General features: G+C 28.0%; 4 protein-coding genes across 9 annotated transcripts in view; 2 read left to right on the top strand and 2 right to left on the bottom strand.

Moving 5' to 3' along the window:
• Positions 1 to 137: 137 nt before the first annotated feature.
• Tmep (Transmembrane endosomal protein) lies at positions 138 to 4625 on the bottom strand. 5 transcript variants are annotated; one of them, XM_085659572.1, is made up of 7 exons: positions 3849 to 4260; positions 2956 to 3155; positions 2289 to 2883; positions 1963 to 2204; positions 1803 to 1887; positions 1176 to 1214; positions 138 to 341 (listed from the first exon to the last, which is right to left on the bottom strand). In XM_085659572.1, exons 1-6 carry the CDS (start codon positions 3937 to 3939, stop codon positions 1180 to 1182), a joined length of 1248 nt encoding a protein of 415 aa, XP_085515698.1. In that variant the 5' UTR covers positions 3940 to 4260; the 3' UTR covers positions 138 to 341; positions 1176 to 1179. The 5 variants fall into 5 exon arrangements, with proteins under 5 accessions (XP_085515698.1, XP_035730891.1, XP_035730895.1 ...); XM_035874998.2 differs by lacking the exons at positions 1176 to 1214; positions 3849 to 4260 and adding an exon at positions 4375 to 4625; XM_035875002.2 differs by lacking the exon at positions 1176 to 1214 and having other exon boundaries at positions 3863 to 4265.
• A 91-nt stretch (positions 4626 to 4716) lies between these two features.
• Syx8 (syntaxin 8) lies at positions 4717 to 6670 on the top strand. Its single transcript, XM_035875005.2, has 5 exons — positions 4717 to 5368; positions 5502 to 5696; positions 5805 to 6046; positions 6143 to 6235; positions 6310 to 6670. The coding sequence occupies exons 1-5, from the start codon at positions 5334 to 5336 to the stop codon at positions 6474 to 6476; spliced, it is 732 nt and encodes a 243-aa protein (XP_035730898.1). The 5' UTR covers positions 4717 to 5333; the 3' UTR covers positions 6477 to 6670.
• A 135-nt stretch (positions 6671 to 6805) lies between these two features.
• Positions 6806 to 10474, bottom strand: LOC118445510 (uncharacterized). The gene is made up of 11 exons (XM_035875103.2): positions 10291 to 10474; positions 9958 to 10118; positions 9396 to 9781; positions 9169 to 9325; positions 8855 to 9091; positions 8636 to 8762; positions 8080 to 8464; positions 7884 to 7996; positions 7654 to 7821; positions 7358 to 7489; positions 6806 to 7276 (listed from the first exon to the last, which is right to left on the bottom strand). The coding sequence occupies exons 1-11, from the start codon at positions 10374 to 10376 to the stop codon at positions 7054 to 7056; spliced, it is 2175 nt and encodes a 724-aa protein (XP_035730996.1). The 5' UTR covers positions 10377 to 10474; the 3' UTR covers positions 6806 to 7053.
• A 720-nt stretch (positions 10475 to 11194) lies between these two features.
• Positions 11195 to 12675, top strand: part of LOC118445512 (RCC1 and BTB domain-containing protein 1-like) — a 2920-nt gene continuing 1439 nt past the window's right edge. Inside the window, exons 1-5 of one of the 2 annotated variants that reach the window (XM_035875106.2) lie at positions 11195 to 11396; positions 11558 to 11760; positions 11853 to 12011; positions 12158 to 12419; positions 12516 to 12643. In XM_035875106.2, coding sequence (XP_035730999.1) covers positions 11309 to 11396; positions 11558 to 11760; positions 11853 to 12011; positions 12158 to 12419; positions 12516 to 12643 — 840 coding nt within the window. In that variant the 5' untranslated portion in view covers positions 11195 to 11308. Of the gene's footprint in view, positions 11397 to 11544; positions 11761 to 11852; positions 12012 to 12157; positions 12420 to 12515; positions 12644 to 12675 lie in introns of both variants that reach the window. The other variant, XM_035875107.2, reaches the window with a different exon arrangement.

The raw sequence follows: 12675 nt of genomic DNA on the forward strand, positions 1-12675 counted from the left end.
ATGTATTTAATCACTGAAAGCAGATTCTTAGTTGGTAATAATTCCATTTACTATAACATAAATATATATATATATATTTAGAATAGAATTCTAGATATATATATATAGAATTTAATATATATGTCATCTGTGTAAGCTCTGCATTCAATTAATTACTTTCCACATTTATTGAAATTCATCATCGCTACTCAATAACATAGTTTTTTCATTATAATTTTGTGAGATAGTTGCAACTCGTTGATGAGAAGTATTACGTCTTTGTGGTGGTGGTACCGGCATATTTTGTGGATCATCAGGATCAAAGCTGGATACTCGCATACCACGTTGCCCCTTCGGTCCTCCTATTTGTTACATTATGTCACATATTATCACAGACAAAATTATGCCTGTTTGAGTTAATAATACATATTTTGCAAAATATTTAGTATAGATTAAAAATTATTAATAACAATTATAATGAGTACCAGTTTGTTTAAATTCTTAAATTATTTTATAGCTATATTTAATTTATAAATTTTAATCTTAAAATAAAGAAAAAAATTTGCAGAAATAATGACAATATTTATTTGCAAAAATATCATGCAGATTGTTGCAAGACAAATCGATAATTTCAAGCCACTACATTTATAATGGAAATATGACAAAAATATAAAAATAGTACATTCAAATAAACTAGACGAAATTGTATGTTTGCATGCTGAATAAACTTGCACCCATATTTTCATGCCATATCATCATCTTACATCATCTATATCTTATTATTCTGGCTTTGAATTTAATTTTTATGTTATTGAAAAAAAAAAAAAAATACATCAGCTGTTATGTATAATTTTCATTTATTTAAAAGCAACATATATAAGTACACCATTTTTCTAAGTGCTTTTGTGTTAAGTGCTTAAGTTCTATTTTACAGAAGAGATTGATTGTTAATCATGAAATCAATGAATCATGCCTATCTATGCATGTTGACAATGTTTTGATACAACTAATAATATTTTAAGCAGAGAGAGCTGACCTTTAACTCTGTAAATAGATTTTCGTTTAAATCATTAAATAAATACGTATTATTAATATAGAAAAATGTTTTGTTATATTATATATAATGTTCAATCTTCATTTAAACTTGCATAAAGCCCAATGTCCAATTTCTTGTAATTAAAAAAATGATGGCTCACTGTGTCATAGTTTTTCATACGGCAAGTTGGTATTAACGTCTGAAAAATAGCAAATAAAGTGCCATCAACAAAGCTGAATCTAAAACATTAGCGCAAATCAAAAGAAGCTGGAACTAATGATTTTTTTTTTTTTTTATTAGCAAAATGGCATAGCATACTTTATTCCCATTTTTTCCAATGAATGTTAGTTAAATATTTTATTTACATACAATATCGTTCGATATGTTTGAATGATTTCGTATTATTCAATGTTTAAATCGAGTTGCGATTATGGATAAGATTCAAGTTTTATATAAAAACTAAAATTAAATTAATGTGATGACTGCATTATTTAAGCTATATTATGTTGATAATAATTCGTTGCATTTAGCATGAACACATTTTCAATTCTAACATTCACATCCATCTTATGTCATATGTAACCATATAATTTATATATAATTACATTGAATATAAATTTATAGAAAATTAAAAACATAGATAAATTATGGAACATGATTTCAGATTAATTACTACATCATGCTATAAAAAATTAAGGCAGCTTACATTGATAATATTGCTTAATTAGTTGAAAATATTTTTTTAAATAACACATAGTGCAATCATCTATAATAAAATATGACATACCAGAGCTGTACTGCGTATACTGTTGGTATTGTGGATGAAAGTTGTGGATGGCATCAGTCATTATGTCTTTTGGATTCATAGTTTCCTAAACAATTTATTTGACATATTGTTATGATAATATTAATTTTCAAGATCTATATAACATAGTACTGTTACATACTTTCAAACTGCTACTAATACTTTGCATTGTCACGCTTCTTCCTCTAGAGTCAGTAACACAACCAGCTGAATATACTTGGTAAGGAAATGCATAGCGCAATGCAATAGCAGCAAACAACATTTCAATGCAAATTAGAAAATTCTGATAACCAGCAGAAACGGTACCAGCGCTTGTTGATTGACCTAAGCTGTCTATTACTGGTGAAATTACATTTGCTTTTTCAAGAATGGCCAACAACACTCCTAGAAATAAGATAATAGAATAATAATTAGTATAATATTGATTGTAAGAAAATATTAATAAAGAAAAGATAAGAAAAAAATTACCTTGCCAAAATGATAAGAAAATGACACTTTTGACAGTACAAAATTTTAAAACTGGTTCAAACGGAGTGAGCAGTTCTCTTGTCGCAAAGTAAAAGAGAAAAAGTCCATAAAGAGCAAGAGATACACTGATATTATAAATCATTGTTATATAAATATAGCCACCATCTGGAGACCAATCTCCATCTCTATAATGGCCAAATGCTTGAAGAAATATAATGACAAAAGCCATTACAGGCTTGACCAAGCAGAATTGTAAAGTTGCTTGTTTACAAAATCTCAAGAAACCAATAGTATAAGTCTTTCCAACTAGGCAGCATGTTCCGTACAAACAATTGGAACGTATTGGTTTTCCCCTTATTTCGGACATAATGTTCCCTTCACCACCCAGGTACTCGTAGCATAAGGACAAAAAGTTATATATAACAAATGCTTCATAACAGTCTCGTACGGTAAAGAAATAAACATAATAGCTTCCGCTATTGAAAAATAATAGGGACACCCAAGAATAAGTAGCATAAATTGGCACGATGAAAAGTATTCTGACTATCCATCGTTGTTCCGTGGGATTGGTATACCATCTTAAATGTTGATAAATCTAAAAAGGATCGAAATATTGATAAGAGGATCAACGTATAAACGAATTATCTTTCTAACGTTAAAAACATACCTGTTGGCAAGTTAAAAAAAGAGCTAGCCAGACAAAAATACCGGCTATGCCCTGAGCAGTTCGAGTTTGCAAGAAAATAGGTGTCGCTTCCTTGGTAAAGTTAGTTTTGAAATTTTTAATGACATTGGTCATCATATTGTCAATCACCGAGACCGCGATCGTTGATGCCTCCGTTTCGAACGTACTATTCATAGTATGATCTGGGGACGATCGATTTTATATATGTATGTCACATTTCAAGAACGTATTATTTTCGAAAAGAAAAATGATCGTCAATCGTTTAACGATTTAAATAACGTGTACATCTGTTATGTATGTATGTATATATGTATGTATATATGTTAATATATGTATATATATATATGTATGTATGTATGTATGTATGTATGTATGTATGTATGTATGTATGTATGTATGTATGTATGTATGTATGTATGTATGTATGTATGTATGTACGTATGTATGTATGTATGTACGTATGTATGTATGTATGTACGTATGTATGTATGTATGTATGTATGTATGTATGTATGTATGTATGTATGTATGTATGTATGTATGTATGTATGTATGTATGTATGTATGTATGTATGTATGTATGTATGTATGTATGTATGTATGTATGTATGTATGTATGTATGTATGTATGTATGTATGTATGTATGTATGTATGTATGTATGTATGTATGTATGTATGTATGTACGTATGTACGTAATAGAGAAAGAAAAAAGAGAAAGGAAAACAATAAAAAAAATTCCGTATTTTCGCATAAATGAAAGAGAGAGAGAGAGAGAGAGAGAGAGAGAGAGAAAAAGAGAGAGAGAAAGAGAGAGATTTCAGATATCTCTCTCCGACGTAGTCGAGCGTTAAAAATCAATATTTAGAACAATACTAAAATAACGATACTCCATTTCTGCGCTCATTTTCATTTTAAGGACGCACCCGTGCTCCATTTGTAGATCGTCCTTCCAAAATCGTAACATACGCGCACAACCCGGATCTAAATTTTTCCTGTGTCCGTTCACCGTTCGCACTTGCGTCAGGATTTAATGCGACCGATGCGTGCTGCTGACCCGTCTCAACGAGAGATCAAGTTTCTCAAGATTCCCCACTTCGAATTATCTTTCACGGACCACCACACATACACACATACACACACATAACGAATGCGAATCGTGATCGTTTTCTTATATTGCCTTCTGTGACCTTCCGAGAAACACGGTCCCGTCCGTCTTTATTTCTCTTTCTTTCTTTTTCTCTTTTTCTCTCTCTCTCTTTTTCTCTCTCTCTCTCTCTCTCTCTCTCTCTCTCTCTTTCTCTCTTACGTGCGCGCGCGTGACAAATAATATGAGAAAATGTTCTTTTTTTTTTGCGTTCTACCGATCCTTCTTATATTTTTTACCCTTATGTTTTTTTACCTTTCGACGAAAATATCACCGAGTTTCATAACAACGTGACATATTCGACACCTGTCTTCTTTTCCTCTTGTTTCTCACTTATTCGCGCTCATTCAAACGTTCTCTCTTGAGTTTACACGAGCGAATTACTTTTCTCGATATGTGACAACAGTAAGAATACAACTGAATACAATTTTCTGCTCGCGGACGAGATTACGCGCATGTACTCTTTCGTTTTTGCTTTTCTCTCTTTCTTTCCCCTCCTTTTTCCTCCTTCCTTCCTCTCTCTCTCTCTCTCTCTCTCTCTCTTCACAGTGATCATCTGTCCATTTCTTTTTTGCGCTATATATCTGAATATCTTTATCTCTTTCTTACTTTTGCTAACGTATGCGCGCGCATACTTGCATGAACCTTCTGACCGCTTTTAATCGCGACCAATCATATTATAAGACGCTTGCGCGCTATATGATATAATGTATTATTCGGTTTAACGCGATGGGATCGCCCATAATTAAAAAATTACTTTCGATATCGTTCGATTGATATCTTTTTTATTTTTCATATTCAATGGTATATATATTTCGTGATATTACGATATCAATGAGATAAGAAGAACCTTTGTAAAGAAAAAAAAGAAAAAGAAAAGAAAAAACGTTGTAGGTAAAAGGATTTGAAATTGAGTCGATATAATAGAATACTGCTGAAAAGGTACAACGGGAACGTGTGTAAATAATGTGAAAGCATAATATTCTATATACATCGTACATTTTACTACGTGTACCACGTTGTGTGGGGGATGACTTGCGGATGGATCAAGGCTATTCGTCATGATATATGTCAACCTAATTTTCTTCTCGTTTGGTGTTCGTTAGATCATTTGATCATCTCGAACATTTAATTTATGGTTATGATGGAGATATCGATATACATTTATATATTTTCACAATTTTAGCTTATTTGTATTGTAGAAATCATTAAGGATGGCACTCGTTTATATAGAAGACAATGATCCCTGGTATGATGTTTGTTAATTGAAATATTTCGTCTCTTTTTTTTTTCTCTTTATTTTAACTATTAATAAAGATTTTTCATAGTTTTGTAATTTTCATATTTTTGCAATAAAGCACCTTTATTTTATTATCTATTAGGCTTACAGAATATGAAGCTTGCGAGAAGTTGTTTCGTGAAATTATGGAACAACTCACTATGCGTGAACGAGAATCAGAAACATCTCAAGCTTATGCAAGTTTATCTACAAATATACGTTTACGTATGAAACAGTATAATAGGGAGATTTATCAACTTAAAATTAAAGTTGAAGAAGCCTTCAAATCTAAAACTATGTATCCTTTTGATTTGTCATTAAACTTATCATATATTTGTTATTATATATTTTATAAAGAAATATGAAAACATTAAAGATATATTCCTTAATATACAAGGATATATAGAACTATAGAAGAAGCAGAACGTAGAACAAGACAGATTGAACTATTACAAAGTAAAGATATTCAATTACAAAAGCTCTATGACTCCAGAACAAAATCTCTGTTATCGAATCGAAACAGTTTATTAAGATCTGGAACATCTGCATTTGCTGATATGGGAACAACATCATGGGCCATAGATGATGATGATGATAAACCCATAGATGTACAAAGTTTTAAAAATTACCAAGAACAAGTCTTGCAAGGTATTTACTTATTTAATAAATTTTTTGATACTATTATAATATTTTGTTTCTAACATATCTGTAAGTAATATAATATTAATTGTTTTTATTTATCAGAACAAGACAAAGGATTAGAAGAATTATGTAAAGTACTAGCACGTCAAAAAGAAATAGGACAAACTATTAGCAATACAGTAGAACAACATAATGGTAATAAAAAGCATTTACATTGAATAATTTAATAATACAATTTATATCTATTAATGTATTTTTTATTGATATAGAAATAATCGACGACTTGGCCGATCATATGGATATGACTGATCAATCTTTAATTAATAGAACACGTCAAGTAGAAAACATTAATTACAAAGATAGTACTTGTGGTTATTGGATAATTATAATCTTACTTTTCATTAGTATTATAATAGTTGCTTTATTGGAAGTTTAATGAAAATTCTGTTTTTTAAAGGAGAGCTAATGTAAATACATAAATATGTGTATGTGTACGTGTGTATATATATATATGTACGTATATATATGTACGTATATTATATATATACGTGTGTGTATATATATATATATAATAGTATTACCACACACATACATAAAAAAATTTAATATCTCTTGTTTCGTGCTATATTATTACATATGTGGTACTTACTTTTAATTTATTAATCCAAATTCAAAAACTTCCTGCTTTTAGAATTTTGTATTTATTATATTTTACATTATATATATAAATTAAATTTGTATTGCTTACTATTGAATTTGACGTTTTTTTTTATTTTTGGAATTTTTACATTTCACAATGTGATGAATTCCAATTTATTATTTTTTCTTTTTTTAAGCTTATGTGTATAGTTTTTAGTTCTTATATTTTCTTATATTGTAAAAGATGCATAATTATGTATTTTAATCTTATTTTTAAGGAATAATGTATAATGATATTTATATACAACACAGTGGTATATGGAAAGTCTTGAAATTTATATTTAAGAGAAAGTTTGTAATTTTCTAATTTTTTATTATTCAGTTTTATATAATTCCAGATTTCTTAACAGTGCTTGAGGATTTGGATTCCTTCCTCTGAATCTTTTAAAAATTTCAGTAGTTGGATAAATACTATTTAAAGATAAAAATGTTTTTTGGAATCTTTTGCAAACTTCCTCATAACCAATTTTGTCTTCAAAAGGTATTTCTTGAAATGCACTATATATATCCGCTGCAATCATTTTTGACCAAAGATGACTGTAGAGAAGAAAAATAAATATTATATATCACATATAACAATATTAAATAGGAAGTCAAAGAAAAAGATTATTGACCTACCAATAATGATTTGTAGCCAAACGCATAGAAAAAATAGGTTTAAAAGAATAAATAAATACATCGTTTATTTCCATTGGCATTACGAAGTGTTCTTTCCAAAGTCTTTCCATAATAGCTCCCCAAGATTCTTCACTAAATATTTTTTAAAATTTCATTTAACATTTTTATTCTTAGTAAGCTTATAACATATATATATATATATATATATATATATATATGTGTATATATATATATATATATATATATATACACACACACACACACACATACACACACATATGTATAATACATTTTACCTTGAATATATTTCTAAGTCAAAACGTGAAAAAAGAAGATCTGTACATAAATTATATCCTGCTAATTGTAATCTTGAATTTTTTATGAGTTCAACTGCTTCTGCTGGTAAAGTTTCTTTTGTTTCATAATGTTCAGAAATCTTTTGCAAAGTTGATGGTTCATATAACCTATTGTAAAATAATTTTAATATTAGAAAATGCACATTCATGTATATAAATATTAAACATACCAATTCTCAAGAAAATAATCATAAATGTAAGCTGCATCCCATTCTACGTAAGATAGTCCAGAAATGTCTGGATAATCGCTTGTAGCTGTCATATGATGCAATGCATGACCAAACTAAATATTAAACATATAATGTGAAAGAATGTTTTACTTGAAACAATAATTTTTTTTTTATAATTAAACATAATTTATTTTACCTGTTGAAATACCGTTCGCACGTTTTCAAGTGTAAGTAACGAAGGATTTTCATCCTTTGGACGTTGAAAATGAAATATTAAAGAACACATTGGTTTTGTGTCCAAACGTTTACTTCTATTTTTTATTATTACCATATATCCAGAATTTTGACTACCATGAGGTTTTTCTTCACCCCTTACGTAGGGATCAAAATAAAAATTTGCTATCGGTTCTGTACTTGATACATTTCTATTAAATACATCATAGAAGGAAACGTCCTTGTGCCAAATGTCCACTTTTTTATTCTCAACAATTTCTATACCAAAATTTTCTTTAAGTAAATCAAATAATCCATTTAGCACCTTTGGCAATGGAAAGTAATTTTTCAATGATTCTTTTTTAAATCTGTAACATTTATCATTATATAATTATATAATTTATCAATTATATAATTATATAATTTATCAATTATATAATTATATAATTTATCAATTATATAATTATATAATTTATTATTTATCATAATTTATGAATTTGTATATATATATATATATATGAAATGTTTTATTATATTACTTATAAATATTATCTTGATATTGTTTATTCCAATAAAGGACATCCCATGGCTTGAGAGAACCTTCCAATCCTCTTTCATTTGCAAATTCAGTCAACTTTTGTATTTCGAGTTCCTGAGCATTACGAGCTAATACAATATATTGGTTATTAGTTTGACGTTAAAAAAAAAAATCAAAAAATCAAAAAATCAAAAATGATAAATTAAAAAGTTAATCTTACCACTTTCTAACAAGATGTTAAATGTATTATACACTTCTTCTAAACTATCAGCCATTTTTGTTATCATACTCATATGAGAATAGGTTTTATATTTGAACAAATTTGCCTGTTGTTTACGCATATAATAAATTTCTCTTAATATAGAATTTGTTTGGAACATCTTATCATCGGAGGGAGATAATAATGTAGCATTCGCTTTCCACATTTTCCAACGTAAAAGTCGACTAGAACAATATTCTAAACAAATAATTTCAATTACAAGTATTAAACAATGATATAAAAGAAATATTTAAAATGATATAGAACTTATGTACCTAAGAATAATTTAAGAACGTGTGGCTGTAAAGTGATAGTCCAAGGACCTACATGAGATTGTGCAGGATTTGTTACTGTAGCTTCTAATAATTCCTCGGGAAAATCTTTAACTTCATCTTTATTTTGTATGATATAAGAACATTGCTTTATTGCACTCTACAAAATAATAATTTCATTATAATCTTTATTATTCATAACTTTTATTATACTTTGTTAAAATATTGACCTCGTATTTTTTTATAAAATCCATTTCTTGTTGATATAAAATACGGTAACTATTTTTAAACCATTCCTTCTTTTTTTTCGATAATTCCAATCCATTCAATCTTCCTTCCATTGTATATTTTTCTAGTAACCTTTCTTGTTGACTTGTTAATTGGATATTTTTATTTTCTTTAGCACGTTTACAAGCTTCATAAATTGGTAAGCTACTAAATTTAGCTTCTGTTGCTTTCAAAGCACGTAAATTGATACCAATAAAAGATTTGGTAGGTATTAAAGTTTGGTTTCCATAATATAATGTTTGTGCTATACCCCATGTTATTCCCAAAGGAATATATGTTTCTTCCAAGGGGAATAAGATATCGTTAAATATGTTTACATCTTTTTTACCTGGAAAATGTTAAATATTTTATTATAACACATTAGTGTTCATATCCTGTTTATTTGAATAAGTAGACTTAACATTATTATTATTATTTATAATTAACATATTAAATAACAAAATAATTTAGTGTTAGGTTATCATCTTTACAAAATTTATAAAACATAATTATCAATCTACTAACCTTGTAATTTTGTTTCTATTTTTTGTATTTGATTATCACATTCTATAGTTTGTTTTCGAATCGCTGTTATACATTTTTCAATGGTAATATTATTAAATTCTGGAGTTTTATCTTCTTTCAATAAATTTTGTTGTGGACATTCTTCGCCTATTTCTGGAAGACTATTTTCAAAGATCAAGAAAGCAATCAAAGAAGAATCTTTTTCTTTTTTTTTTTCTTTTTAAGAAAACTTTATAAATGAGAAATGTAGAAATTTTCAAAATAATAAATAGTAATAGATGAAAATAAAATATCTTTAACCTAACAAAAATTATTTCAATGTAGTTGACTTACAGTACTATGTACCCATTACGTTTTGGTATTTTATGAGCATTACTTCTTGACAAAATAAATCTTTTAACACAAAATGACAAAACCATTTCGCACGATATTTATTATAAATTCTTATACTTCATTAATACATTGTTAAATTTAAAAATAAGAATGCTGGTGAAAAATGGTTTGACTTGTTCGTGTCTCGTACAAAAGTTAGTAATTTATTTCTTACACGGCATGTGCACGATAGATATTCTCTAGTATTATTTGAACAATTCGAACCAATCAAATTTTAAGATAGTTCAAGACCAATCAAAATAACTAATTTAGATATTATTCAAGATAAAAGAAAAAAAATGAAAAAAAAAGAACACAAATCTTAGCTTCAATTAAATTTGTATCACTTTTCTAATGGCAAATAATACGAATGCACAATTGATGGACAAATGCATAAACAGGGAAAGAAATGCCGATTATGTTATTCAATAGAATTTTTAAATTGACTTAAAATTTTAAAGTAACTTGTGATACATGATCGAAATCACCAGGAACTTTGTTTTTATTTATTTATTTATTTTTTTTTTTAATTTGAAATACTTTTTATATTTATTTATTATTTTTTTTTTTGATTACATTTAATTGCGTAAACATATCGTTTTTTTTATATTAATACACTCTCAATGATGTATATAATATTAATCTGAAAAAATGAATATTTTCATTTATTTTTGTTCGAGCAATAATTTAATTTAAAAATTTTAATTTCAAATTCAAAATTTTATCTCAATTCTATTATCGTATTTTATCTCTTTCACATATGATGGAAGAATTATCTATAGTATACTATTTTCAGATCTCATTGTATCTTGTTACTTAGGGGGGATTACTGTCGTCTTCGCGATTAGTCACGGCATAGGTTAAAGTGTTTACAGATTGAAATTATTTTGAAGCATATAAACAAAGAGTAATTTGTTCAAAAAAAAAAAAAAAAAAAAAAAAAGAAAAAATAGAAAAGAAAAAAGTTACAAAATACAAAATGTCTTCCTTCGATTTAAAGAATTGGCCAATTTTTAGCTTATTAGAATCTAAATTCATTGCCAGTATTCAAATGGTCGTAGTATATGGTAATTCATGACAACTCCTTTGTTACACGTATTTTCCCCCATCTATGACATTTGTTATCAATTTTTATTTACATGATATAATAATTTTCCTACTTTTCTATTAATATTATTGACGATTAGTTTGTGATAATTAAAAAAAAAAAAAAAGATTTCTCTTGCAGGTAACTTAGGTAATGAAGCTTTAATTGTAACAAAGGATGATATGGTATACGGTTTGGGATGCAACATTACTGGTTGTCTTGGAACAGGAGACGCGCATAGTACTCTTCATCCTAAAAAAGTAGAAGCCCTTTGTGAAAAGGGTATAAAAACTTTTGCTTATGGCAGTGGTCCTCATGTATTGGCACTTACAGATAAAGGAGAGGTACTTATATTAATATACTGATAAAACCTATATATATATATATATATATATATATATATATATATATCATAATTGTCTGTAATATTTAAAAGGTATATTCTTGGGGACATAATGGATTCTGTGAATTGGGTAATGGATCATCGAATCATGGATTGACTCCAACTCCTGTAGGAATGCCTTTGAGCGAAAAAGTTGTGATAGACATTGCTTGTGGAAGTCATCATTCTCTTGCTCTTACGGATGAAGGAGAGGTAACAAAGAAACAAAAGTATATCTCGTAATCGAATAATCATCTTAGAGAAAGGAAGTATGCATTATGACATAACATTATATACTATTATAAGTAAAGAATCTAGCATTGCAAAAAAAATCAATTGATGAATTTACATATGTGCAGGTTTATGCATGGGGACAAAACAATTGTGGACAAGTAGGTAGTGGCATAAGTTCTAATCAAGGGGCACCACGAAAAATTAATTCCTCTTTAACCGGTAAAAAAGTTGTGTCTATCACTTGCGGTCAGACTTATAGTATGGCGGTTACAAATAACGGTGAAATTTATGGTTGGGGTCATAATGGGGTTGGGCAATTAGGAAATGGAACCTATACTAATCAATTGAATCCATGTAAAGTTACAGGTTTAATAGGAATAGTTATAGGTAAATATATATTATATTATTAGTATATTTTGTAATAAAAAAGTTTTTCATTATTACTATATCTTGCAATACAGAAATTCATCTTAATGATTTTAGAAAAAGTTGCTTGCGGTTATGCGCATACATTAGCGTTAAGCGACGAAGGTGTACTTTATGTCTGGGGAAGTAATAGTTATGGTCAATTAGGTCTTGGCAATAAAACAAATGCTTGTGTTCCTATGAAGGTAAAATTATGATTGGCATACTTAAGTTAATG

Source organism: Vespa mandarinia, chromosome 10 (genome assembly GCF_050613455.1).
Source record: "Vespa mandarinia isolate Hongniang chromosome 10, ASM5061345v1, whole genome shotgun sequence".
NCBI classification, from domain to species: domain Eukaryota; kingdom Metazoa; phylum Arthropoda; class Insecta; order Hymenoptera; family Vespidae; genus Vespa; species Vespa mandarinia.

Bases quoted from the DNA above. Each gene is read 5' to 3' on its own strand.
- Tmep (XM_085659571.1), bottom strand. From the start codon at position 3,939: ATGTTACGATTTTGGAAGGACGATCTACAAATGGAGCACGGGTGCGTC. The intron at 2,884-2,955 runs GTATGTTTTTAA...GATCCTTTTTAG, and splicing joins TTTTTTTAACTTGCCAACAG to ATTTATCAACATTTAAGATG. The intron at 1,888-1,962 runs GTATGTAACAGT...TAAATTGTTTAG, and splicing joins GTATTAGTAGCAGTTTGAAA to GAAACTATGAATCCAAAAGA.
- Syx8 (XM_035875005.2), top strand. From the start codon at position 5,334: ATGGCACTCGTTTATATAGAAGACAATGATCCCTG. The intron at 6,047-6,142 runs GTATTTACTTAT...TTTATTTATCAG, and splicing joins CCAAGAACAAGTCTTGCAAG to AACAAGACAAAGGATTAGAA. The intron at 6,236-6,309 runs GTAATAAAAAGC...TTATTGATATAG, and splicing joins TACAGTAGAACAACATAATG to AAATAATCGACGACTTGGCC.
- LOC118445510 (XM_035875103.2), bottom strand. From the start codon at position 10,376: ATGGTTTTGTCATTTTGTGTTAAAAGATTTATTTTGTCAAGAAGTAAT. The intron at 10,119-10,290 runs GTAAGTCAACTA...CTTTGAAAATAG, and splicing joins CGTAATGGGTACATAGTACT to TCTTCCAGAAATAGGCGAAG. The intron at 9,092-9,168 runs GTACATAAGTTC...TTATTTGTTTAG, and splicing joins CGTTCTTAAATTATTCTTAG to AATATTGTTCTAGTCGACTT.